This window comes from Apteryx mantelli, chromosome 8 (assembly GCF_036417845.1).
Source record: "Apteryx mantelli isolate bAptMan1 chromosome 8, bAptMan1.hap1, whole genome shotgun sequence".
NCBI lineage: Eukaryota > Metazoa > Chordata > Aves > Apterygiformes > Apterygidae > Apteryx > Apteryx mantelli.
This window is the reverse complement of record NC_089985.1, coordinates 7883857-7908594: the sequence shown is the minus strand read 5'-3', so window position 1 is coordinate 7908594 and position 24738 is coordinate 7883857. Positions and strand designations below refer to the sequence as shown.

The 24738-nt window shown below is 40.9% G+C and overlaps 1 protein-coding gene across 3 annotated transcripts in view; it reads left to right on the top strand.

The window, feature by feature from the left end:
- The window catches only part of PLA2G4A (phospholipase A2 group IVA), a 173011-nt gene that overhangs the window by 124020 nt on the left and 24253 nt on the right, over nucleotides 1-24738 (top strand). For all 3 annotated transcript variants that reach the window (XM_067300519.1, XM_067300518.1, XM_013944544.2), the window contains 5 exons: nucleotides 9892-10040; nucleotides 14082-14195; nucleotides 17658-17695; nucleotides 18029-18170; nucleotides 22972-23108. In XM_067300519.1, coding sequence (XP_067156620.1) covers nucleotides 9892-10040; nucleotides 14082-14195; nucleotides 17658-17695; nucleotides 18029-18170; nucleotides 22972-23108 — 580 coding nt within the window. The remainder of the gene's footprint in view (nucleotides 1-9891; nucleotides 10041-14081; nucleotides 14196-17657; nucleotides 17696-18028; nucleotides 18171-22971; nucleotides 23109-24738) is intronic.

Here is a 24738-nt window from a genome sequence, read left to right as displayed (position 1 = left end):
AAGGAAAGGAGGAGCCATGGTGTTGCACAGGGCGAGCGTGTGCCTTGCCCTGCCTGCAGCGCGAGTCCAGGCCCTGACTGCCGGACGTGGCTCAGCAACATTCAGGGGCAAGAGAGGAGATGACTTTCAGTGCAATGTCACAGTTGCCCTTTCTGTCTCCATAGGCTTTTACCTTGGCGTTGTCTTCACTTCTGGCTGTAGCTCTGACTGTCCAAGCTAGCTCATTTAAAGCCACAGTAGTTGAGTGCAGTTCAGGCATAGATGCACAGTGCTTTAAACGCGAGCTAGCTGAAAGGGAAGGAATTAGAGATTGCCTGCTTGTAGTGGAGTAGAGACACAATAGCTTGTGTTACAGCAGCTCATTTGGGACTAATCCAGATTGGGTAAGCCTCTCATCCTGACTTAGCTAAGGTATACATGATTTAACTGTTGACGTGTCAGATAACTCTTCCTACAAGGCCATGAAGCAGGACCTGATTTTTGCCCAGGAGTTGCAAGAACAAACTAAACGCTTCCCCCTGCCAACCTAACAACCTGGAAAAAGTAGGTCAGAGTTGGCCAATCTTCCTACAAGCTGCGTATCCAGATCTGCACGTGGCCAGGAGCCGTAAGATGCACTAGATCCCTAACAGAGCAAATGAGAAGGGGAGCGCTACAAGTAGTTCGCAGGGAGGAGATAGCGGTTTTTCCATTTGGACCTATGCTGCACCTATCTGTGTTAGGGTGGCCTGGATGGGCTGCCGAGTCCCATGGTGACCAAGCTCTGTGGGCTTCAGCAATACATCTTGACTTACCTCTTGCCAACAGTCCCTGTACCAGCTCTGCTGTTGGTTGTGTTCTGCAGTTCTACCATGCTCCACAGCCAACCATAGGAGCTCAATGTGGCTCCCGAGCCATGGGCTAGTAGTATGCTATTGCCTAACTTCAGAAATGAACAGTACTAGTCACAACTGCTCATGAAATTTCTCCTGCAAATCTCAGTCTAACCTTGAGGTAAATGTAGGCCTGATTATAATTTCCTTAACACATTGCAATGTTTTCGCCATGTTGTAGGGTTAGCCATAAACAGCGCTGGGATGTGAAGGTCATGTTGAACACACTCATGTGTTCCACAGTGAAAAATGTTGCATTTTCCGGTTGCAAAAATATATTTTTGATGTAAACAGATTCTGTCTCTGAACACTTGGCATCTCATTATGGAGACAAGGACTATTTTGGTAGAATGTCAGTAAAAACTAGAATTTTCATCTTAGGGGAAGGCTGTCCTGTGTCTCCTTTACATTGTAATAACATCAAAGCAATCATACTGGGTTAGACCAAGGATTCATTTCACCTGATATTCTGTAGAGCCTCCTCATCTTCCCCTCCTGGCCCTCACCAAGCTGGCCATCTATGACACGAGGAGAAGAAAGCTTGATGGTGACTGTGGAACTGTTTCTGTTCCTGTGTCCTCTCTCATCTCCAGGCATAATTTCACTGGGGACTCCTTGGATGCCTTCAGGAGTGGTGGACGCTGCTGTTTCTCCATTTTTAACCTTTCATCTTCGATCTTCCTCCTTTTATTCTGTTTTTCCTATAATCATTTAATTTCTTCCTGCTTTCTTTTCTCTTCCCTCCTATCCCTCTTCCCAGTGAGGTCTTTGAGGTTTTGTTAGGGTTGGACTAATGCCTGAAACTAAGGGAATATCAAGAAGAACATGTGATACTTTCCCCTGATCTTCTCTGAGCACTCAGCTGTTTTCAGCAGAGGGCCTTCCTGAGCTGGATTTGGTTCTGATGTAATTAATAGCCCTCATTGAGTTTCTCTTGCATAAACTTTACTGTTTTCCTTGAATCCATGTAAGTCTTCTCATCCACAGCTCCTTTGAGGAATTCTGCAGGATACTATCTGGTCTGTGAAGAGGCACCTTTTATTTGTAAGACCCAGTTTCAAAACAAGTGTAACTTGAAGCACCTCCTAGTTACTCTGCTGCATTTTCATGATGTTGCCTTTCTCTAATATATCAGTCCTTATCGAAGAAAAGTTTGTTTGTTTTTTTTACTAATAAGTATGCCAATTTATATATTTCTGACTGATGAATGCATTCTAAGAGGGAGAAGAACGTTCATTGTTCCTCATCCTCCTCAGTACAGAAAGGGTTATGTTTGTAAAGCCTGTCACTAAAAACAATGCTCTGTCACAGTGTCCTGCAAACAGTATTAAGTATAGGACAGTTCAAATACAGGAGACGGCTGCTTGCTCTATGCCAGACTGTGCCATGCTTCTTCGGCCTGATCAACGCGCGTGCATGATCCCTTTCCCTTTATGGAGCTGTTAAGGTTGGTGCGTGTACGCTGTTCTGACTAAGTGCTTCACCATCCAGTCTTAGTACTCCAGATGAAATGCCTCCAGTAACTGCACCGAGCAGCAAGGTTAGGGCAGAAACAATTCATAGGTGTCGCTCTAAGCTTCCTGTAACTGCTTGCGGTAGCACGGATGACGGTTTTCCTAAGACATGATGTTTATGTAAGCAACTTGAGCCTATGCTGAGCTACGGTTCTTCCTAGTTAGGACAGCTCCAGGTTTTTGAAACACGTTCCTGACAATCGTTTGAATTAAAAAGTCAGAGCAAGAGCCTGTTCTCCCTAAGGCCTTGAGGCTGCACTTCAGCAATGTAGTAAATCCAGCCTCAGGGCTCCTGGTAGGGGATCAAAACCTCTAGAGCCCCATGATACCAGACGCAGGTCCAGTGTAAACTTGTTCTGCGGATTCAGAGTTGTTTAGAACATGTTGACAGGTTGAATTTGTATTAGTAGACCTTATGCCAGACTAGAAATAATCTACACTCCATCAGCCAACATAAATCTGGAATATAATTCATATTGTGGGTTTTGTGTAATTTACCAGGAATGTGATGATATGGCTAAACATATTCTAGATGAGATTATCACGGGACAGATCTGGCATTATCATGGAACCACAGTCATAGCTCAAGTGGGCAGCCATACCGTCTATTCCTCCCTCTCCTGTTAGTGTCTTTGCTGGCAGAGTGAAGTGTTTCACAAGTTGAACACTGAAAGCTCTAAGAAGTCGCCACTTCAATTAAAAAAAAAAAAAAAGGAGGGGGGGGAAAAAAACCAAAAACCCAAACTTGGATTCTGACACACTGCTAGAAAACCAGATTTTTCTCTGAACTCTTGCAACCTAATGTTTTAGTAGCTTTTCACTGCTCTTTCTCTGCAAATGAAACAAGTTGGACAGATATTCTAGAAAAGCGTATTTCTTTTCATCTTGAGACTTTTACAAATTTGGCTTGAACCTACTGAAGGGTTTCAGCTGACTTTTTTTTTTTTTCGGGACTGGATCAGCATAACTCCTACCAGTATCCCACCTGCCAGTAAACTAGGTGGCAATATTGTGTTCAGCTGATTCCTTCACAAGTAATGCTGGAGATGAAAAGCGCTGTAATGCACTAGTAATCTCTGGTGAATGCATTACTCAGCGATGGGATTTCTCATAGCAAAGCCTTGTTGCTTCAGGAGCTGCCTTACCTCACTCGTAGTCACCTTCCACCCAGGAAATCTAGCACTGCATCCTTCCCTTTGCAAAATCTCTTCTCGAAATGCCCTGGGATTCCTTATATGCTTAAAAGAGGCAGTCAGAAACCTGTCACTTCCTCCCTGTGGCCCATTACTGGTAATCTCTCTCTGATCTCCCAGATATTTCAGGCTTCCTGCGACCTTCTGTCTTCTCAAGACTCTTTAGCCTGGCATCCACGTTACCACTAGCCTATGAATGCGTCTGTTTAAAGACATAAAAATACCCGTCCCAAACTAATGGGAGGCATGGATTTAAATGTATTAGTTAAAGTGCACTAGTACCTATTGTGAGCACTTGTTCAGAATTAAATTCAACTAATTTTAATTCACTTCTGAGGTGGTCTACATAGGGATTTAATTTAACTTGGCCAATATGCTTTACAAGTTAATTGTTTTAGTTGTCTGTGTATCAGGAACCCTACAAAATTGGCCAGTTTTGAAACTGAACTAGCTGGAGCAGGCTTAGTTGAAATCTGTTTTTATAAATGGGGATGCAGGTCACCACAACTAGCTTGAGTACAGGGGACTAATCCACTGTCCCCTTAGAAAATGGGAATTCAGAACAAATTCAGAACTTCAGATGAAAAGTTAGGCCCTGCTGCCTTTCAGAGTCTCCTGTTAGCTCTTCCAGTGCTTTCAGTATCGCAAGGAGGGCTTGGATTATGCAGCCGCGTTATTCTTCAGCGTAGGCATTTCCCAACAGGGTCACGAGACGCTTGTGTGTGCTGCGCCCCGACACGGCCCGTTCGGCTGCCTTGCGTTCCTGGGCTCCACCTCCTCCAGGGGGAGAGCAGCTTTTTGCTTCCCGAAATCACACCTCCAGCCTCCGCGGTAAAGGCGTCCATACCCGTTTGTTGCCTGTGACTTTACAGGGAAGGGAGGGTGCCCCAACCCGGCGGCTTCCCCTGAGCACCAGGCAGTCTGATCGGACTGGTTACTACCCGCTCCAGCCGGTCGCCCAGCCAGCTAGCGCTGCTGGCTGCTGGGTAGGGGAACTTAGGGCTCTGCTTGTTTTCTTTTCCTCCTCACCTCTCGGAGGCTGAAATAATTAGGAAATCTACGGTGCCTACGTCCTCCTGAACACAGGAGTCGCAGCTCTGTTAGGGCCTTGGGTTAGCCTGTCCCTTCACCAGTTTGCCGCAGAGCAAGGCTGAGCCGAATCTGATGATACAAATGTTTGTCAATTTGTTGTTATTTGGGAATTACTGATATTTGGCAGTTACTGATAAATACTGTTTTTAGTTCCCATTTCCCCTTTTTAAAAAAAGAAAAATCACATTCAAGTGGGAAAAGACACGATTTCAAAATACACTGCATCTTCTTCCAGATCTTCTCACGACCACAGTAGAGATATATATCAAATCACATTTCCGTGGCGTTGCAAAGCATATTGTGCAATGAGCCCACAAAGTTTGCTATTTGAATAAAAATTCATTATTTTTAAGCGCACATCCATCAAAACTATGCTTCAAGCCTAGGCGGAGATTTGCTGTAGCTTGCACCCTGCTGGTCTGCTGTGATCTGTACTGGTTACTTTTCGAAGGGAGTGCCCTCGTATGTCCCGCTTGGGGTTTCTTTAGGGAAACAGTAGCTTTAGTAACTTCTGTAAACTTCCGAGGAGCCCTGCAGCCGCCCAGCAGCGAGCGTGTGCTGTGTAGGCACGGCCTGCGCAAGTTCCCTTCCCCAGCGGGAAGCACTTGTTCAAGACGGACCCCTGGCGTCTTTTGTTTTTTCTAAGGTGGCAGCTTCCTTCCCCGCGGAGGAGGGTGAGTTAATTCAGCAGTTCCCACTATGAGCGTGGCCTCGTTCAAGTGGCGGAGCTGCACGTACCTTCCCCCCGTTAGCGCTGAAATCAAAGCGGTGAAGCAGCGTACGGCAGAGCAGAGAATCACCCTTGGCGTTCTCAGTGTCGCGCAAGAAACGAACAGTCGTGAAGTGGGGAGGCATCTCCAATGGTATGTTGGTGTGGGAAGGCAACAGAAATGTGTGTTAATTCATTTCTAGCTTCCGAACTCCCAAACTTTGCCATCTGTGTTTAAAGGAGAATGAGATGTAATTAAGATTTGTTAGAGCTCCTGTGATAATCAAGTTGAACTGCAGTACCGGAAGCAGGGCAACACTATATCTTCTTGGTGGAAAGTAGGCCAAGATGTTCATTTGGGACTACTCTGATTTTATTAAGAAGTCTGCACTTAATGGTGGAGGATGTTAGTTAACAAAAAGGCAAAAAACTCTAATGAACCAAAGTAACTTCTGTAAGAAAATTCTGCGATATACTTGCTGGAATATTTCTGTAATGCCCTAGACATGATTTTTGGAGACCTGGGTCCAGCTTTACTTTTTATAATGGTGATGCATATGTTAACTGAAAAATTGTATATTTTTATTTAATATTCAAGTGTTTATGAATGCTCATGTGAAAAAAAAAAAGAAATTCTTATGATATTAAATTATTTTGTAACAGAGTGGATTTTGGAACAGTTCAGGAACTTTGTGTTTCTTTCAGTTTCCGATGGTCAAATTAGATAAATTTTAGTGTATGGTAGGGGTTGTTTTAACCTTGGTATTTTAGATATGAATGGGTTTTCTGTAGTTTCTAGGTGTCTGTTACTTTGCTGGAATAATTGAAATTGGAATGACTGAAATATATCTAGTTAATTGTATTAATATGGAGGCCTGGTTACAGTTCATCCCACCAAATGGGTAACCTAAAATAAAAGTGCTTTTACTCATCATAGGAAATTTTCCAGTTTCTTTAATAGACAGTTTGCTTTACGCGTTACTCATTTTTAATGTGAAGATGATTGATCCTAATTACTGTCCATTGTGTGTATAACTTTGTGATTCATAATATAATTCATAATATAATTTAGAGATAGGTTTCTATGGGAATTATGTGCCAGGAGATAAAGCAAATGAGGAAGACTCATTGAATCCTTACTTCCTACCTCCCAGCCATTTGTTAAGCCGGCGTGTTTAAAAATAACAGTTTAGATGCTGACTCTATTTTTGATATTGGATATCTGTTTTTTGAATAAAGGTACTCTGCAAATTAGCTAGCAAAAACATACAGCAATAAGTGCACCCATGCAAAAAGACATACTGCAACTATATTATCTGCATATGGCAACTTCAATGTTCTGAAATACGTTGGGTGAATACTTTTGTGTTACTTGCCAGGTTGCTGGTAGCGAGTTTTTGAGTCCCATCCCCAACCAATAGCAGGGAGTAAGATTCTGATTAATGAAGTATAGCTTATAGCAATGTTTTATTCAGAGTATACAGTCTTCCCGTATTCTTCCTCTTCATCTGAAGAAGGAAGTTTTAAAAGAATAGGTTAGCATTTTCTTAATTAAAAATAGTGCAAAATAAACTTTCAAACATGAAAGGGCAGAGGATTAACTCTGCCTGAGGTTAAGAAAGATAATGAAGGCAGGGAGCGAGGGGTAGGCTTGACAAGACTGAGCTACTAAAATATTTTTCTTATTTAGCGTAGTGACTGACTTGAAGCTTAGTTGTCCCCTGCCTCGGGTTTGGTTTCTGTTTCCACAGCCTGATAGAGAAGTTAGTAATGGGATGCGTATGCCAGCGTACTGCGGTGTGGTTTTCGCCCACTTCAGGCTTGTGAACGCTCAGAGGAAGCCGTTAGAGGAAAATGAGTTACAGAGTTTTCACTCATTAGAGTTTTGGAACTCCTAGTCAGAGCTGGTCACAGAATCAAGTTAAAAACTGATTGCAGAGGGAGGCAGTGGAGTTTTGCCCAGAACGCTGCTTCGTATCAGTGTTTTGGTTAAAAACCAAGCTTTTGTGGGTGAGTTCAGGCTCTTGGTGCTGCAAGTCTGCAGTGGTCATTGCCAAAGCACTGCTCGATGTCCTGACTTTCCAGATGAGATCCTGGCACTACTGATTTCAGTAGATGTTTTGCAGTTCAGTTTTAAGGGGCATCGATTTCCTTCCCACTGACACAATTTTGCATAATAGTTCAAGGGAGCTAAAGCATTCAGTAAAAGCTGACAGTTAATTACATCAGTCAGTGAAAAAGTGGTGCAGAAAACCCCTGAGGACTGATCCCCCGTTCCCCTGACTGCAGATAAGAGACAAGGTAAGATTTAAATTCTTAGGAGCTAATGACGGTTGGTATCTAAAAGCTTTCCACACTGTTCTCCAACTTTAAATAGCTATTTGTTAGTTATACAGTTAGCACTGTGACCTACCAAGTCCTCGCAATTAGAAAGACATGCACGCATGGAGTACTGTATAAAACTCCCTAAGAAGTTCTTTGCAGGATTGTAACAGTCCAAGAAAATTCTGACACAGGCAAATCTGTTAATTGCAGAACAGGTGGGACATTTTTAAAAGTGTATTTACATAGGAAATTTTAATTTAATCAGCCTGAGTCTGTGAGAAGATCTGTTTACTGCCATTTAGGTTTCACTTGCTAAAGGAATTTTTAATTCACAGCATGAGACTTGCATATTATTCTGCATCTCCAGAGGTATTTGAAAAACTTTCTGTATAAGTTCAGTTTTTCACATGTTTGGAGGTAGAGTCAGAAGGAGAGTTAAGTCTGGTTAATGTTCTCCATTAGAACTGACAGGAGACCAACTGTTTCGGTTCATAAATATTTTTGAAGTTTTGAATTTTGTTTCCATTCTACCCTGGAACACAAACAAAAATCTCCTGAATGATTTTTAAAAATTTGTTTTTGTTTTTTTTTTTCCCCCAAAGAAGACAGATTCCCATTTGAAAGTACTGCGATTTTTGTTTTGCTCTTTTCCTCTCCTCCTAGCTGGAGCCGTGTGGTTCTGAGCCTTGACAATCTCTCTGATAACATGTTGTTGCAATCAGAGCCTCTAAAAACATTTGGCTCTGAGAAAAAAGTATCTTTGCACTTAAACTATATACAAGGAGGAATGTTCTGACCTGCTTCACCCATTAATGGGTTCACTCTCGTTCACACAGAGATCTCTGAGAGAAGTGTTCTTGTTTAGGTGAGTATTGCACTTGCTTGAAAATGTTTCACGAAAGCGGAGGACAACCTTTGAAAAGAAGATCCTGGGAAGATGTGCGTTAATTTTACCCCAGCAGAGCAAATGGCTTTTAATGATGACCAAAACCATGGAAATAACTTCCTGTGCGGTCCTGTGAAAACATCTGAGCGGTGTTGCGGAGGACTCCATAAAGGGCTACATCAGCCCAGGCCTTTGGCTATAATCGTAGCCTCTTACCTACTGCTTTCTCAGTTTGGCTGAATTTCTTCTATTTTTGTATATGTGACATCCTCTCTTTTGGAGTTGATAGAAGAAAATTCCTGTTTCCACAGTGCTCTTTGTCTTCTCAAAAAATGAACTTAAATGTAAAAACATGATAAAAATCTCTTCAGGAAATGTAATGTAGCACTGTGGAAGGTTCATGACAACTGATATTTCTCATTTAGGAATGAAATATCATCACACTGGTGATGCTTAAGCCTCAAAGATCTGTTTGATTTGTCAGAAAAAATTACTTGCTTTAACTGATTGGAAAAGTAGGATTGGTAGGGCTGCCAACAAAGCATCTTTGCTTTCAGGAATGAATAGCTATTATTAAACATAGGTCAGGTGAGGTTTTTATCGAGGTGTATTTTTCTGCCACTGATAATTCAACTTAGATATTGTTGGCCTCTGTTAGTATATTTTCAATTAGTCTTCTGCACGGTCATTACTCGGATATGGTATGTAAATAAAATCTTGATCTGTGGTGACTTCCGGAGAGCTCCAAAGATTGTAATGGCTTCAGTTTTGAAAAGCTCTCCTTAAGCTGTTTTTAGGAGTACATAAGTGTCCTGAGTTGTTTCCTCTGTGATTGCCAAAGCAGCAAAGGTGAAAGAGGATGCAAAAGGATATACCAAGCTGCTTGCTTTCATTTCTAACTGAAGACTGTTTTCGTGCTAAACTTACTGCTCTGACACAAGCCAAACTCATTAAAGGATAGAAAGAGAAGGTATAAGAGCTTTTGAAAATAAGTACCACTGCCAGGTAGAAATGTACTTATTTCCAATAAACTAAAATCATTCTCAGTACCGTTCTGTTTGTGCAAGACTTTTTCTTCCCCTCTTTAAAATCAAAAGCGTAACTTCTGTTTCTTTTGGGGAGACTGTTAATGTCATTATATCATTTATGTCATTATATTCCTATAATTTATATCATTAAATTTACATATATTTTTCTGTCATAGACCATGAGATGATTTGTGGTTTTGCATAACTGTTTTGCTTATTACAACCCAAACTTGAGTTTAATCTAACTTTTGCATCTGTTTTGCTCTGTACAGTTGACACTCCAGATCCCTATGTGGAGCTGTTCATCCCATCAGCCCCTGACTGCAGGAAGAGAACTAAACATTTCAATAATGACGTGAATCCTGTGTGGAACGAGACCTTTGAGTTCATTTTGGACCCCAACCAAGAAAATGTCCTGGAGGTAAATCATCTGACTGAGGTGTATCTGTAAAATGGAGGTTGAACAATGTCTGGAAGGTTAGAGTAACAGTATCTTGTACGTGTACAGCATCTGTTGTCTCAAGATTTCAAAGATTTTTTTGAAAAACATTAAAGGCTATACTTTGCCTTTAGGCATGGTACTAAGCAAGAGCGTAAGTGTATGGATTGTATTATCCAAGGAGTAGCCTTGATAGTCTTTGTAAGATAGGCTGCTGAATCATCTCTCAGACTGCCCCTGAGGGCTAGTAGCTTACTATTCTTCACATCAGCTGCAAATTATTGTCTCCCTGCTTCCTTCGCTGATTCAACTATTATGGACAGTGAATAGCTGGGGGTAAAGTCAAGTCTCTGCCCATTCCCTGCTCCTCCCTGAGGAGACAGAAACCAGAAGCATGGCTCTTTCTCCTCTCTGCCTGAAGCCAAGGTCTGAGTTGCCCACCTAGTGATGTTTTGGGAACCTTTACTCCATGTGCAGGCTTGTTGACTAAGCCGCCATCTAATCTGAGTGCATTAAGCCTTTCCGGACTGTGTACAAAAGGTGAGCATAACTATTTTGTATGTGGACATGGTAGGCATTTAAGGTTATCTATAGTGCCTTGTTAGCTTGGTGGTTCTTAGAGGATGGCCCTAAAACAGAGTCCTCTTACTCTGGTTTAGACGTTCAACCTAAATTAATAGACCAACTGGCACAGAGACTAAAGCCTATGAAGCCTTTATTTGAGCTAGTAACCATAATTTCTTGGAGCTAAACTGTTCAAGGTCTAAAATTGGCTGGTGCTTCTTACAATGTTCCCTGTGTCCCTGGAGAGGCAGGCATGTTCTACCGTTCAGGGAGACAGAATCACACGATCAGCTCACTGGAACACGAAGAGCCATGGTATGTGTCCTCCACAGGAGGCAACAATACTGGGGAGGTCCTGACAACTTCATTACAGCTTTGCAGAAAGGAGATTAGCTGAAATAACTTCCTCCAGCTGGTCAGGTGCACCAGTCACCTGAGTTGACTCTCACCAAATGTTTTGGTCATGGATATGCAAACTGACACCATGAAGCCTGAGAAAAGTTTGAAATCTCTAACTTCAATTATTTTTTCTAATAACAAGTCAAGCGAGTAGATATCAGGAATTAGAGGAATGAAGTAATTCTATTTTCTTTATGAGAAGCATTTGTGGAAATGGAGAGGAAGAAGAAAAAAAGAACTTGGGTTCATCAACCTGCCTCTGTTGCAATATGGGAAATAAAAATTGTTATATTTCTACCTGATGAAACTATGTAATCCTTTTTGGAGCCTTTGACTGCAGATGAGCAAATAGTAGAACACAATATGATGCGTAAACAGTTTTTAATAGCTTCAGGTGTCACAATCAGTAGTAAAGCTTTCAAGTTTACTTTAAACTTCTACTATAATTTCAGCTAAAATAACTGTCTGCATTTGTAATCAAATGAGTGTCTTAATTGTTTTTTTAACCTCTGTAGATTCTAACGTAAATCCTGGGGCAGAGCGCTTCTTGTGCCTCCTCGTAGGAGCTCTTGCGCTTTTTAGTTTCATCATTTGCGAATCAAATACAAAGTTTGGGATAGTACTTCTTGTTTTTGTGCTTGCATCATACATGCAGGGGTTAAAACTGCCTCAGCAAAAAGGACTCAGCAAAAATCTGTAATATAATTTATCCTACCAGTTACATGCTGAAGGAGCAAACAAGTGAAAATGGTATGACAAAGGGGAAAATGGAAAATGTAACTCTGCATGTGAGTTACACTTGGATCTTTTTTAAAGTTCAGCGTCTTTCTCTTGGTTTTAACCGATAAATTAGTGAGGTGTAATCAAATCCTCATCTCCATCTTGATTAAGATTTTGTCTTGGAATTTCTTTAGGCTTTTTTCTCATTACATTTTAAAACACATTTATGAGGTGAAATAAGTTACGAGCTCTGAAATGGGATCACAAAAAGTTTCCTAATAGGTTTTGTGCCCTCCAGGACACTGGATTTTGGGAAATAAGAAAACAATGCTTCTTTCAGAATCAGGATCAAGGAGAATCCGTTGAATAAAGAACCTGACAGATTTCAGGGAGCCTGCACAGTAATTACAGAGACTCTGTGTGTCAGTTGTCTCTGCCTTGGTTCCTGCTGGTTGTCATTCTGATGCTGTTACAGCTGTTGTGGATGTTGGAAGTTCTGCAGGAGCTACTGCTGGCTAAAAGTTTGGTGTGGTCTGTAGTAGCTGCCATGGTCCTCAAACGGTGAGAGGAATGGAAAACTAGCAAATAGCTAGTAAGAGTTAAAATATAGTCACTTGGTTACACTGACATTTTCTAAAGATTGGGTCAGATTCTGCTTGTAGTTACACTTAGGCAGCTTCCCTGGTAACGTGTTAATTTGCTGAGTGTAAAATTTGGCTCAGGAATTTTAAAAGGATAAATTACTAAATCGTGAATGCAATGGCTAATGGCTTATCTTCTGCCTTCTTTAGAATCAGATACTGCCTCTTGTACTCCGTATCTTTATGCATTCTCATGGGAAGAAGTTGGGACAGTGGCAAGCCATTCGTTCCTTACCGTTATAAGATCTCAGATATTTTTGACCATGGTGTGGCCCAAGTCATTCACTTCCTTCCATGGTAATAATGTGCCTAACTCATTTCCCACTATGGTGAGAATCACCCAGTTGCTAAAACATCTCCTGTACATCAGCTAGCATTTTATGAGGTGTTTCTCATTTTTTAGCGTGGTTTTGTACAGTCATTAGAAAGCACAGTATTTTATGAGCTGGCCCTCCGTTGATTTCCAGCATAGTATGGCTACGGCATATTGCTGAATTTATGTAAGTCTCCATTTCCTGTAACGGAACATAACAACAATCATTGTAAGTAGAGTTTGGAAATGTTTCCTTTTTGTTGTTGTTGTTTTAATCAAAATCTTTAACTTGATCCCAAGCATAGCTTTCACTATGAAGAAATCCCCTGAAGAACTTTTTGCTCTGGCATTGATTTTATAAGAGAGCCCTCAAAGATTACAGCAATTAGCATAAAGTTCTGTAAGAAAACAATTAAATAATGAGTTCTAGCCTAACATACAGTTCATCTTTCAAAGGATTGCTTGTGGCACAGGATGAGGAGGATTCTTTATAAATGAGGAGAGATTGAACCCAGACACAGCAACTAGTCATTCAAGTGATTGTGTCTTTATTCCATTTGTTTTATGCAAAAGATATGGTCCAAGCCGCAAACAAGTGATACTTTAGAAGATACAGTTCAACAAAGTGGAAAAAAAAATCATAAGCCAAATCAGTTTGAAGAGCTCACTTAATAGAAACCATGTAAATGGTAATTTGAAATTCTTTTTGAACATCTTACTTGAGAACTTGGAAAGCTAGTACTGACAAAAAAGACTGCTAGATGTAGACCCACATGGATTAGAGCAAAAGCACTGAATGGTGCTCTTTAATATCCACATAAGTGTTTGGATGGTATCACATTTTGAAAAGGTATATGCTCTGACATGGAGGATATGAGAAGAGACTTGATCTGGTTGAATACAGAGAAAAGCTTTGTGTAATTTGGAATGCTGTACATTTTGCCAAATCATTACCATGACATTCTTGGTCTGTAGGCTAGGGCATACAAATTCTGTTTCCATCTTTACTGAAAAGTGAACATCACATTTAAAACTTTTATTAGTTTCTCCATGGATAAATTTTATTAACTGGAAATTTGAAAAAAAAATTGTATCTGCTTAGAAAGGTGGTGAGATTTTATGACGGCAAGGTGCCCAGATGAAAAATACTTTGTAAGCGGTACCTTTGTACTTGTGCAATGGAATGCCTTGGAAATGCCACATACACTATACGTGAGCTTTTCCTATTTTTAAAAAATATCACTCCTGGCTGGTGTTGGGTGTTGACTGAGTTGGGTTAGTCATATTCTTTTCTACATCTTTTTTTTTTTAATTTCAGGCATAGGCTGTATGGAATTAAAAACGTAGTTGTCAAAGTAGAATTGAATGCCTGTGTATCTTTTCTAGGTCACTTTGATGGATGCCAACTATGTTATGGATGAGACTCTTGGTACATCCACATTTCCTATATCCTCCCTGAAGCTGGGAGAGAAGAAGGAGGTCCAGTTAACTTTCAACAGTGTGAGTTGCAATATTGTGTAGCTTCACCTTTTTGGCTGCAGCATTGAACAGGATGGAAAGTTCTTAAAACAGCGCCTGAACTGTTGGGTAGATCAGGACATACCATGTTTCAGTCCTTTATCAGGTGTCTGAATTCTAGCTCTGCCATATTCCGGTTAAATAAAAGCTTCTTCACAAATCACATAGAAGTGGCTGCTTATAAAGCGTAAGGAATCTCACCGAGCCTGAGGTAACTCAGAGTTTTCCCTTAGTCACTCTGTTGAAGGATTAGAAAAAGGTTTGACCTGCTGTTGATAGACGGTCCCAGATAAAAGGAAGTCCAAGACCATTTCTCATCCCGCCAGTCTTGCCCAGTACTATGTATGGATGTGTTTTTTCGATGTATAACTTAAGTTTTAATTTCAGAAATGGATTAGAATACACCATGAAGGGGGTAATGGTGGCAGCCTTTCAATCAGGAAATCGCTGAATTTGGGGGGGCTTGGGAGGGATAGCCCAAGCGAGGATTGTTCTCTGCACGCCCTGCTCTGAAGTTCGTTTTCTAAGCGTTCACTCCTGGCCACGGTTAGACACGCGGTGCTGACCTAATGGAATTATATTTATCTTCTGAAAATCCTACTGAGAAGAAGAGAATAAAGAAAAGCAGGGCTACTGAATGCTTTAGCATCTCTCTGAGAGAATCCTTTTTGAAGTTCCAATTTTAAACTGTTGCGCTCTAAAGGAGTTTCTGCACCACTTGGTTCAATTCATTTTAACGATCTTTGCTAGCGTGAGAGGTTATGCAGATGGTGCTGTTCAATATGGTACATCTACTGCTGCCATCTGTGGCTCCCGGAAAGCTAACAGGAATGCTTTTACTGTTATGCATAACGCTTTCAATAAATGGCTTGTCGTAACACAGCCCTAGTTAACATGTAATGTATAATGCATTAGTGTGACTGCTCTAAAATGAAGGCAAGTCCCGATTAGATTATTCTCTTTAAGCCTGTGTACAAAACAAATGGAGTCAATTTGGCAGGGAGTGTTTGCCTGTGCATAACTCCTGGAAATTGCTGGTAAATCTGTGTGTAATTGAACTTTTTTCAAATGTTAAAATATTGTCATTCATTATAGCAACATATCAGAGGCCATTCTGAACATAATTCATTAGTTATAATTATAACCATCACTTCTGGTCATCTTTCTCTTTCCGGTTTGGTCTATGATTTAATATATGATCAGAGGTCTTATGCGATGACACCTCCTGTTTTGCTTTCAATGTGATGTATCTATAAAAGCATGTTTGGTTACAGCAAATAACTGGTTAAGGCCGATTTATTGGAAATCAGAGAGTTTTGTATGCAAAGTTTGGCATTTCAGTAGGCGTAGCCTTAGGGCAGTTGTAATTTTAATACATTTAATACGTTGTCTTTTTTTTTTTCTGTAAGTTACTGCCTTTTTTGAAGTTGTTGCGTATGTACTTTATAGAGTGCTTCAGTAACTCTTGGGCTTCCTGAGTGTAGGCCGGCTGCTGATGTCTGCTTCTGCCAGGCGTGAGGTGAGGCAGCAAGAAAGAGCCGATGATCTTTCGGCAATAAATAATGAAGAAAACAGAGTTTGCAAAGTTTGTGTCGATAATGTAAGGCCTTGCCACCTTACGGGTATATTTTAACTTCTCATCAGCACTCGGCAAAGATTGGTAGAGTACATAGGGAAAAATCTTAGGGAAAGAAAACAAATACACTCTGAAATTTATAAGTGAAAGGTAAGGGAACATCAAGTCAGGCTGAGCCCGATGTAGACAATTTGTATACACAACTTGTATTCCGAAGATTTCCATTGCAGTCTGTATAAAGTATAGAAAATGACATGCTGTTTTCCTATTGGGACATTTCACTTAAAGGATTTATTTAATACTGTGTGCATACATTTTATTCAACTACTGTATCACTGCACATTTTCGGAAGTGCTTTCTAAATTAGTAATATCAGGTGCTGGAATAAAGTAATTACTACTTTGTCTTTGAAGTATTACCACGAATGACTCTTCACTCTGTTTGTTCATGTTCTTCCTTTGTTATTTCTTTGTCTTTTCTTTCTCCCACCGCCTTCTTCATAAACCACCTCATTTACAATTCCCAATGCAGAGTGAAGCAATTCAGTGCCCGATTCTGCCTGGCCCGTCGGCAGTGTGTGGGATGTGGGAGGCCAAAGGGAGCTTTACACTTCCATCTCCTTAGCTAGCGTGTGTGAGGGCCAAGCAAATGTTCCGCTGGAGGTGATGGTCCAGCTCTAGCTCTGTTCCTAGTGATCACGCACCACCCATGAGGAGAATAATACATTTATTGCAAGGGGCAAAGTGAGACAAGACACTAGATATGAGTCCATTACCTACAAGGGTGGTGGCCACTGGGTGTTGAGGGAGCTTGTGGAGATAAGAACACCTGTCCATTCTGTCGTAGTTCCAGCAGTTTCATACTCTTGGGCTCTGCCTAACGAATATGATCAGTCCTTTAATAAATTTTAACTTTTTGCCTGCAAAAAAGCCTTTAGCTATCCTGTAAAGGAGGCCGAGGAGACCAGCCCATAGCTTATGAGTCAAGTGGTCTTATGTGGCATGTCAGAGTGTTCTGATATCCCCGTTCCCTTCCGTGTGAAAATACCTCCTGCAAATGCAGTTATTCATCTAGGTATCATCAACTTCTCGCGCTTGTTCCCAACAGTTAGAACACTTTCGACTAGGAATAGCTGCGTTGGTCCTTTTAGCGTTGACAGTGCAGTAGTGTTTTACTAGACTGATGTTTCTGACGAGGCAGGAGAAATCATACTTTATTTTGATTGTTTTAGCTTATTACACAGGTGATGCTTAATGAAAGTGAAAGCATTACATAGTTACATTTATTAATTTACTCACATCTTGCAGAAATTTGTAAGCAGTCACTCTTTCTGACTGATCATTTAGGCATATTTGACTATGGAAAGGCATTTGGTGGCTCAGGTAGAACATACAGCAGTTGTTCACTTACAGGTTTTTGTTTCAGATGCAAGTTGAATATGAAGTTTATCCAGTAACATTTATGTGAAGCAAATGCTGGATGGACCGTGGCTGGTACTAGAAACAAGGATTATAGTGTGTGAAGCCAGTTAGATCACTTCAGCTGAGAGACGAATAGCACTGTCAAAAAGTGATAGTCAGCAAAATAAAGGCAACATAATGGGATCTGCCTAATGAAAGTCAGGACCTAGCATCACCTAGCACCTTTCGACTGTATTCAGTGCTGGTGATGTATTTTGGAAGCACTTTCTGTGCATTTCAAGAAAGGTTACTTAGAAAAGAAACTCATTTGCATATTTCAGAAATTGTTTCCTCTTTTTAAAAAAAAATTTTGCAGCAGTAGTTAGTTTATATTCCAGGTGTATATGGTTGTTTGTTTTTTTTTCTCTCTACAAATGATGTAACCAGGTTTAAATATTTCTTGTTTAGGTCACAGAAATGACTTTGGAACTGTCTCTTGAAGTCTGGTAAGTATCTCATATAAAAATGGACTGGCAACAAGGGTAATTTTTGTTATATTCTATATACTATATATATATACACCACTAGTGGTGGGTTTACTATATAAAATTCATGTGTTAAAGACACAGTGTGCCATTATTCCTCACTTCCATCACTCCTTAGAATCACTTGATGCAATTGTATCACAGGCATAATCATAATTTAATAGAGATTTTATTTCTTCTCATGTAAGGTAGTAAGGAATTTACTTCCATTCATATCTCTATTTTTGGGGGGGGGGGGTTTAGTTCTGTTTTGAGTTATGCTGTTTGTTAAAGCCTGTCTGTTTTGCAAAACAGCTCTTCAACTGATCTTCGATTCAGTATGGCTCTGTGTGATGAGGAGAAGAAATTTCGGCAACAGCGGAAAGATAATATCATGCACAGTATAAAATCATTTCTAGGAGAAGAAAACAGCAAGAACCTGACCACTTCCCGAGATGTAAGTTTGGAGACCTCTGATTAATAGTAATTGCACATCAAGATTAGTATCACTTTTGGAATCCTGCATTTGTCTCTCAAAAGAATGAGTGAAAGATGAGGTGGAAGGGTTCAATGCAAAGACAGATGACAAAAGCAAAACAATTTCTTTTTCCTCTGTGTACCTACTGTATTTAGGATGGAGAATTTTCCTTGTGCCCTAAATCTGTAAGGTAAGGAGACAAAATCCTGTGCCAGAATGAAGCTGCACTTAGGTAAGATGTGTTCCATATGGCCAAAAGGACAAGACAGCATAAATACCGCTAAAGAATAAATATCACAGCTTTTTATTTGCACTGACACTTTAAGCATGTGTAACATTGTCCTGACTCGTTATTCTTTTAATTCTTAGCAGGCTATACCTAGGGTAAAAGTGAGGGCAGAAGGAGATAAATCCATGTTTTTTGTTTTGCTCTGATATTGAATTCCATGCTTTGTTAAGGTGTTGGTCCTGACCTGAGATCCTCATTTGAAAAATGCATGAAAGGAGTGTGAAATATATGCTGCAAAAAAGTGTGCAGTGGCTCTAGGCAGGCACATAACTCTAGAATCTGCCCTTGCATGCTTGATAGCTAACTTGTGCTCTTAAGGTGGTTTTGGCTGTGTGGCCTTCTCTGTCTAATGGACAAGGCAACAAATGAGTAGTTTTAATGTTAGAGTTAGCTTAGAAATGATTTTCTTTCCTTCTCTCCTTCTTTTCCCTTAGGCCATTTTATAGGATTAAGATTTTGAAGCTTAATTCTTAGAGAGCATGAGATGCCACAGGTTCCACTGACTCACTGGGACCCTGGTGTCCTTGGTACTCAACCCAGCAGAGCTAGATGGACTGATGGTGCTTTGGGTCGTATCAGAACGAGGAAGTGTACTGAATCCTACTGATCCTTTCAGTGATTTCATACAGCACTGCTTTATTTTGAGTTAATTAAGGATACAGTTGGTACAAATCCACAAATTTGTTTTTTAGTGGCTTGTCCATCCTCTCCTTTCCTCCCTGCTTGTTTCCTGTCCCGTTCTGCTCCCTGAGCTCTGATAGCATGGCTGTCTAGGGGAGTCAAGCAATGAACTGAATTAATTAATTTGTCTGGGATAAAAATATCAATTCCTTCTCTGCATTTTAGTAAAAGGAGACTGTAACAGTCTTTTGCAAAAACAGGAACCAACACAGAGGAATTCCTTTCTAAATTTGAATGAATTTTTGAGCAGGCACTCACTGTGTTTTTGATGTTTAGTTCTGAGCTTTCTTTTAGCTAGTAAAATGTGCTAGCATGAGCTTTCTGAGGAAGATGAAAGAATTTGAGAAGTATGATGTGTATTTTATCTGCAGTGGTATTAATCACAGACGTTGTGAAGGAATATTTGCGAGGGTTTTTTTTTCTACATTTTCAGTGCAGTTATTTTATTGTTGACACATGCACATTTTATCAGAATAGGTATTTGTGGATGTGACATTGGTCTACCAGAGACTAACATCTTTCTCAGAAAGAATACAAAGATATTTTGTCAAGCTCCCATTAGGAGTGGAGTGATACTCAGCACCTGAAGTATCAGTTCTGTGCAGGTGGTAGGACTGCATGAATAAAATCTCATTATTGCAGAAGCTAGATAAGCTTTCATATTCTTTATATCATCGTCTTCCCTCAGTATCCCTCACAGCCTCACATGCTGAAAGTTCATCAGTTAAGGTGCATCTTCCAAGACCAGCCAGTAATGTCTGAATGCAGGTTTTACCAACCCTGGGAAGGACTGAGGTAATGTGATCCTCCCCGTTTTCACGTGCCAAATTTGTAGTTCTGAGCTGACTGGTCAGAATTTTTAGCTGCTTCTAGCAATGAAAAAAACTTTTTTGTTCAGATTAAAATACAGTTTTGTCCTTATAACCCATCATTTTTACTTTTATTGCTGCAGATTAGAGATAGCAGGAGGATTTATGGGATGTCTGTAGTCTTAACATGGCAGCAGAAGTCAGGAGACACGATGAGTATTCTTAGCTGCCTATGAGTCATTTTTTGATCTTAAACAAGTCACTTACTCAGAGTTCACCTAAGTTTCTCCATCTGTGAATAGCAACACATGTGCCTTGCAGGGATGCTGTGAGACCTAAATACCTGTGAAATAATTATACATCCCCAGATGAGGAGATAACTGTGTACTTACAAATCTCCATACTTAATTTTGAAACACATTCTGAAAAAACGGAGGATGAGACTTCTGGTACCTGTGTTATTGCTTAGTTCATTTTTATTGTTTTGTTGGTCTAAATTTTCTAAAACTAACATAATCAATTAAAGAAGACACATAGTTCTCTGAGGCTGGACTTGCAGAATGATTTGTTAATACACATCTGTGTACACCATGGCAAATATTTTTAGACCACATGTATTTCTGTCCAGGTTTTGTACACTCTGTTTCCAGGGCAGTTGGACAAAAACATCTGCACCACCCATTCCCATAACAAGATTTAATATGTTTTAGCTTTTTTGCCAGGTTGCTGGAAAATATGTTTGAGATGGTCTTTTTTCAGAACTCACTTTGCTTAAAACATTTATTGCCAACAAAGAAATCAGGAAGATTCTTCTTAGCAAGTCCCAGAGTCCTAGTTCTGATGCTCATCATCCCAGCCATCTTCTGATCCAGAACTCAATCACTTCATGAGTACTGCAGCCCAGTTTTTTACTGTTTGGCAGTAGCAGATGAGGTACAGCATTACCACTCATCGGTCCCGCTAGCATTTGCATTAGGAAATTGTCCCCAGACAATCTACAAACTTCCCAGATGGCATGCACAGTGCTGCTGTGTCTAAGCAGGCGGTTAAAATTCCCAATGAGGACTGGAGCCAGATCAGGAGACTTCCGCTGGTTATTTATAGAAAGCTTCAGCCACTTCATCCTGTTTGTCAGGTGGTCTGTAACAGACTGCCACAACATCTCTAGTGTTGATTTCTGTCTGTTCTTGACCCAGAAACTCCCAAAAGACATGCCTCTGGTTTCATCCTGAAGTTCTGGGCAGTCAAGGAGCTGCCTTTCATAGAGCTCAGCCCTGCACCCCTTCCTTCCTGCATAGTCTTCCTCAGCAGCCGTTACCCTCCATTGCAGTGTTCTGTCATGCATGCTCTCCCACCAAGTCTTTGTCATTCTGATCATGCCATAGACCTGTGACTGCACGTGTTTTTCTTCTCTGATGTCCAATCTCTGTGCATTAATGTACAGGCATTTGAGGTAAGCCTCTGAATACCCTCTCTTCTGAGCAGGAATAAGCAAGTCTCCCTGCTAGCTTTCTCCCATGCACACCTCCTACATTTGCATCATTTGCTCACTTAGGTCCCTGTTCCCCAGTGAAGCTAGTCTAAAGTCTTTCTCATTAAATTATCAAGTCTGTTAATGAAGGTGTTTGTCATTCTGTTGGTCAAGTGGTTTCCATTTCTTCCCAATGGACCATCTTCAGCAAACAAGGCTTCATGTTCGAGAAGACAAAGTCTTCCTGGTGATACCACCTGAGCCTTTCCTCTTCCACTGGAAGGATCAAGTCCACCGGCTACAGCATTGGGCCCTGTCCCCTCTCACTCTTGCTCCAAGAATGGGCAAGGCACCTCTCACCTGCTCAGGGTCTCTTCTGACTGTATCATTAGTGCCCACTGGGACGAGCAGTGAGGGGTAGTAGTTGGAAGGCCAGATGAGACTCAGCAGTCTCTCCAAGGCATCAGGGACCTGCAGTCTGGGCAAGCAGCAAACCTCCCTAAACAGTCAGTCTGGCTGGCAGATTGACATGTGTCCTGTAGAAGAGCGAGTCACCAACTACCGTCACTTGTCACTTCCTCTTTGTAGCTCTGATTCTCATCCAGTAACTTGTGGTGTCTGGTCTAAAATCTTCCCTGACAGCATTTATTTGTTCATCCTCCTCTGTCACCAGGGTCCTAAACCTCTTTTCTAGGCACAGAGCTGCTCATGGAAGGGGAGTCTCTCTTGATGCCAGAAGTTGCAAGCTTGCAGCTCTCTCTCTCTTGGGAGTTCATACTTTCTTCCTGCCCTTGTATTGCCTCAGTCATATCTTCCTTCTTGTCTGCATGGGTGATAGGCACATTTGTCCTCCTTATATCCCTGCATGTTTTGTTAGTTACCTCCGTTTTGTTTGCACCTTCTGGTTGCTGATGGTCCATAGGTGTCAGACAAATAGGAAGCTGGAAGGAAGTCTGCTCTGCCCCACTGGGAGATTTTCTCCTGGGCAGAACCTCTCATGCCGTCTGTTCGTTCCTGGCTGCATTTGCTTGTGATCAGCAGTCCCACCATATGCTACCTTCCTCCCATGCTGCAGTCCAAAAGTACTTCTGCCACCCAGCTCTCTTTGTCAAGCGGGAGGGACTGAGTAAATGACATACAGTTATTCTACATCATTCCTGGGTCCAGGGAACCTAAGGGGTAGTTAACCTCATGGCATGGCTTTGTGGTGCTGTGCCTTTCTACTCGGAGAATTTAAAAGTCATATTTTGAAGTGCTGTTTTAAAGTTATTTGCTATTCTCTACTACATGTGCTGCTAAAAGAAAACTGCAAGTATCAACAATACCTTCTTTTTGACTTGTTAGAACTTTTTACACACAGATTAGAAAAAGTGTAGATGTCATCTCTGCCATGACGACCGTTGGAGAGTGACTTTATTAGTTGCACAAGACCAGTGTATTTGGGCAGCAGCTGGTGGATAAACTCTATTTACTTCTTTAAATCTATATCAAAGTTGATATGATGGTTTGCTGTTCTTCTTATCTATGCAGGTACCGGTGATAGCGATATTGGGTTCAGGCGGTGGATTTCGTGCCATGGTAGGGTTTGCCGGAGTCATGAAAGCACTCTACGAATCAGGAATTTTAGACTGTGCGACTTACATTGCTGGCCTCTCAGGATCTACGTGGTAAGGTGGTTTTTTTTTGCTTTTGCTTTTCTTCACTTTTTGTTCAGAAAATTCAAGCAGAAATTTTCATGGTAGTTGATGACTTATTCCTAAGGTTGTGATTCAGAGCAAATCTTATACACTGCCAGGAGGGAAGAGACTTCCTGAGCCAGCTGTCTGGCAGCATGGTAGGTCAGCGGAGTAAATCTTCCGGTGGTGGAGTTTCAGAATGCCTGGAAGGGTGAGGACAGCTCAGACTCCAGTTGGTCTCCCTAGGAGCTTTGATAGCAGGAATGGATGAAAAGAGGTGCTACACGTATGCAGCCTCTTCCCAGTATCAATGGCCAGCATTGTCCTTTGTAACTGATTTCTTTTATGTTGGTGACTGAACCAAAAAAATTAAGAATTCAAGTTGTTGTTATACTAGAAATATTTTTGTTTTGTGTTGTTTTCTTCCAAATGAAATGGAAAAAAAAAATCCTTTCAATTTGAAGAAGATGATTCATTCAACCCAAAATGGAATATATCCTTTTGGGACACTTCTCAAAGGTTTTCAAAATCATGGAAAGATCTTCTGCTCCATTTTAGACTCAGTAGTCCCTTGCTTAGTGGATTTACCCAGGATGTGCTCTCTGATCCTTTTTCAGCTTTAGGAAAGTTGAGCAGATGCATTTCGGCTGGTAAGGAAGAATTCTGAGCCACGGTGCATGGCATCTGGGCACGGATTGCCTTGTATCATTCCTATCATCACTGTTTCATTTAGAAATGTACATTGTTTATCAAAACAGTTTGTCAAGCAGATGGGGAGAAAATGTCTTTCATGATGTCTCAACTTGAGGATGCCTTTCTGCCTGACTCAGAGAATGCTTTATGCCATAAAGAGGAACAGCACTAGGAGAAAGTAAGAGTGACGTCACCGTGTGAACGGCACTCTCTGGCTATTATGGGCTCAAGGCTTTGTAGGCAGCAGAGTGATTTAAACCCCAATATTATGTCTGCCTTAAACACTTTTGTGAATAAGGGTTTCTCTTCTCCCTGCCCGGTGTTATGAACCTAGCCTTTTCTCTCCTTGGCTTTTATAAAAATTGCCCCAAAAGGTACATATTACAAATGTTGAAACTATTTGTTTTGATATTTCTTAAATGAAATGATCTAACATTTTTAAATGCTCTGTAATTTTCATCAGCCAAAGGCATCTGGCACATTCAAGCCAAATTTCTTAAATGTTTGGCCTCCTTAACACTGCATTTTTCATTAATTGCAGTACTTTTTTTTGTCTATCTTTAAACCTTAGTTTTAATGTCAGTGAACCAGGTTGCAGTAGAGAATGTTACAGCTTAAGAAAATGTTGAACTTTTCCAGGAAGTATCCTAACTGTCACAAAATATCATTTTATCATAACCAGTACTTTCTGTATCATAACCAGTTTGAATATTGAAGCTGTGTCTGGAGTAATGAATCCAGTTTAGGGCCACCTAGCACAAGAAAGGTATTGACAAACTGGATGAATTCCATCAGAGGACGACCAAGGTGATGAGAGGTGATGAGGAGCACGTGGAGGCTGAGGGACTGGATTTGTTTAGCCTTGAGAGAAGGAGGCAAAGATTGGGGAGGGGCTGGGACCTGGTTGCTGTCTCCAGCTACCTAATGG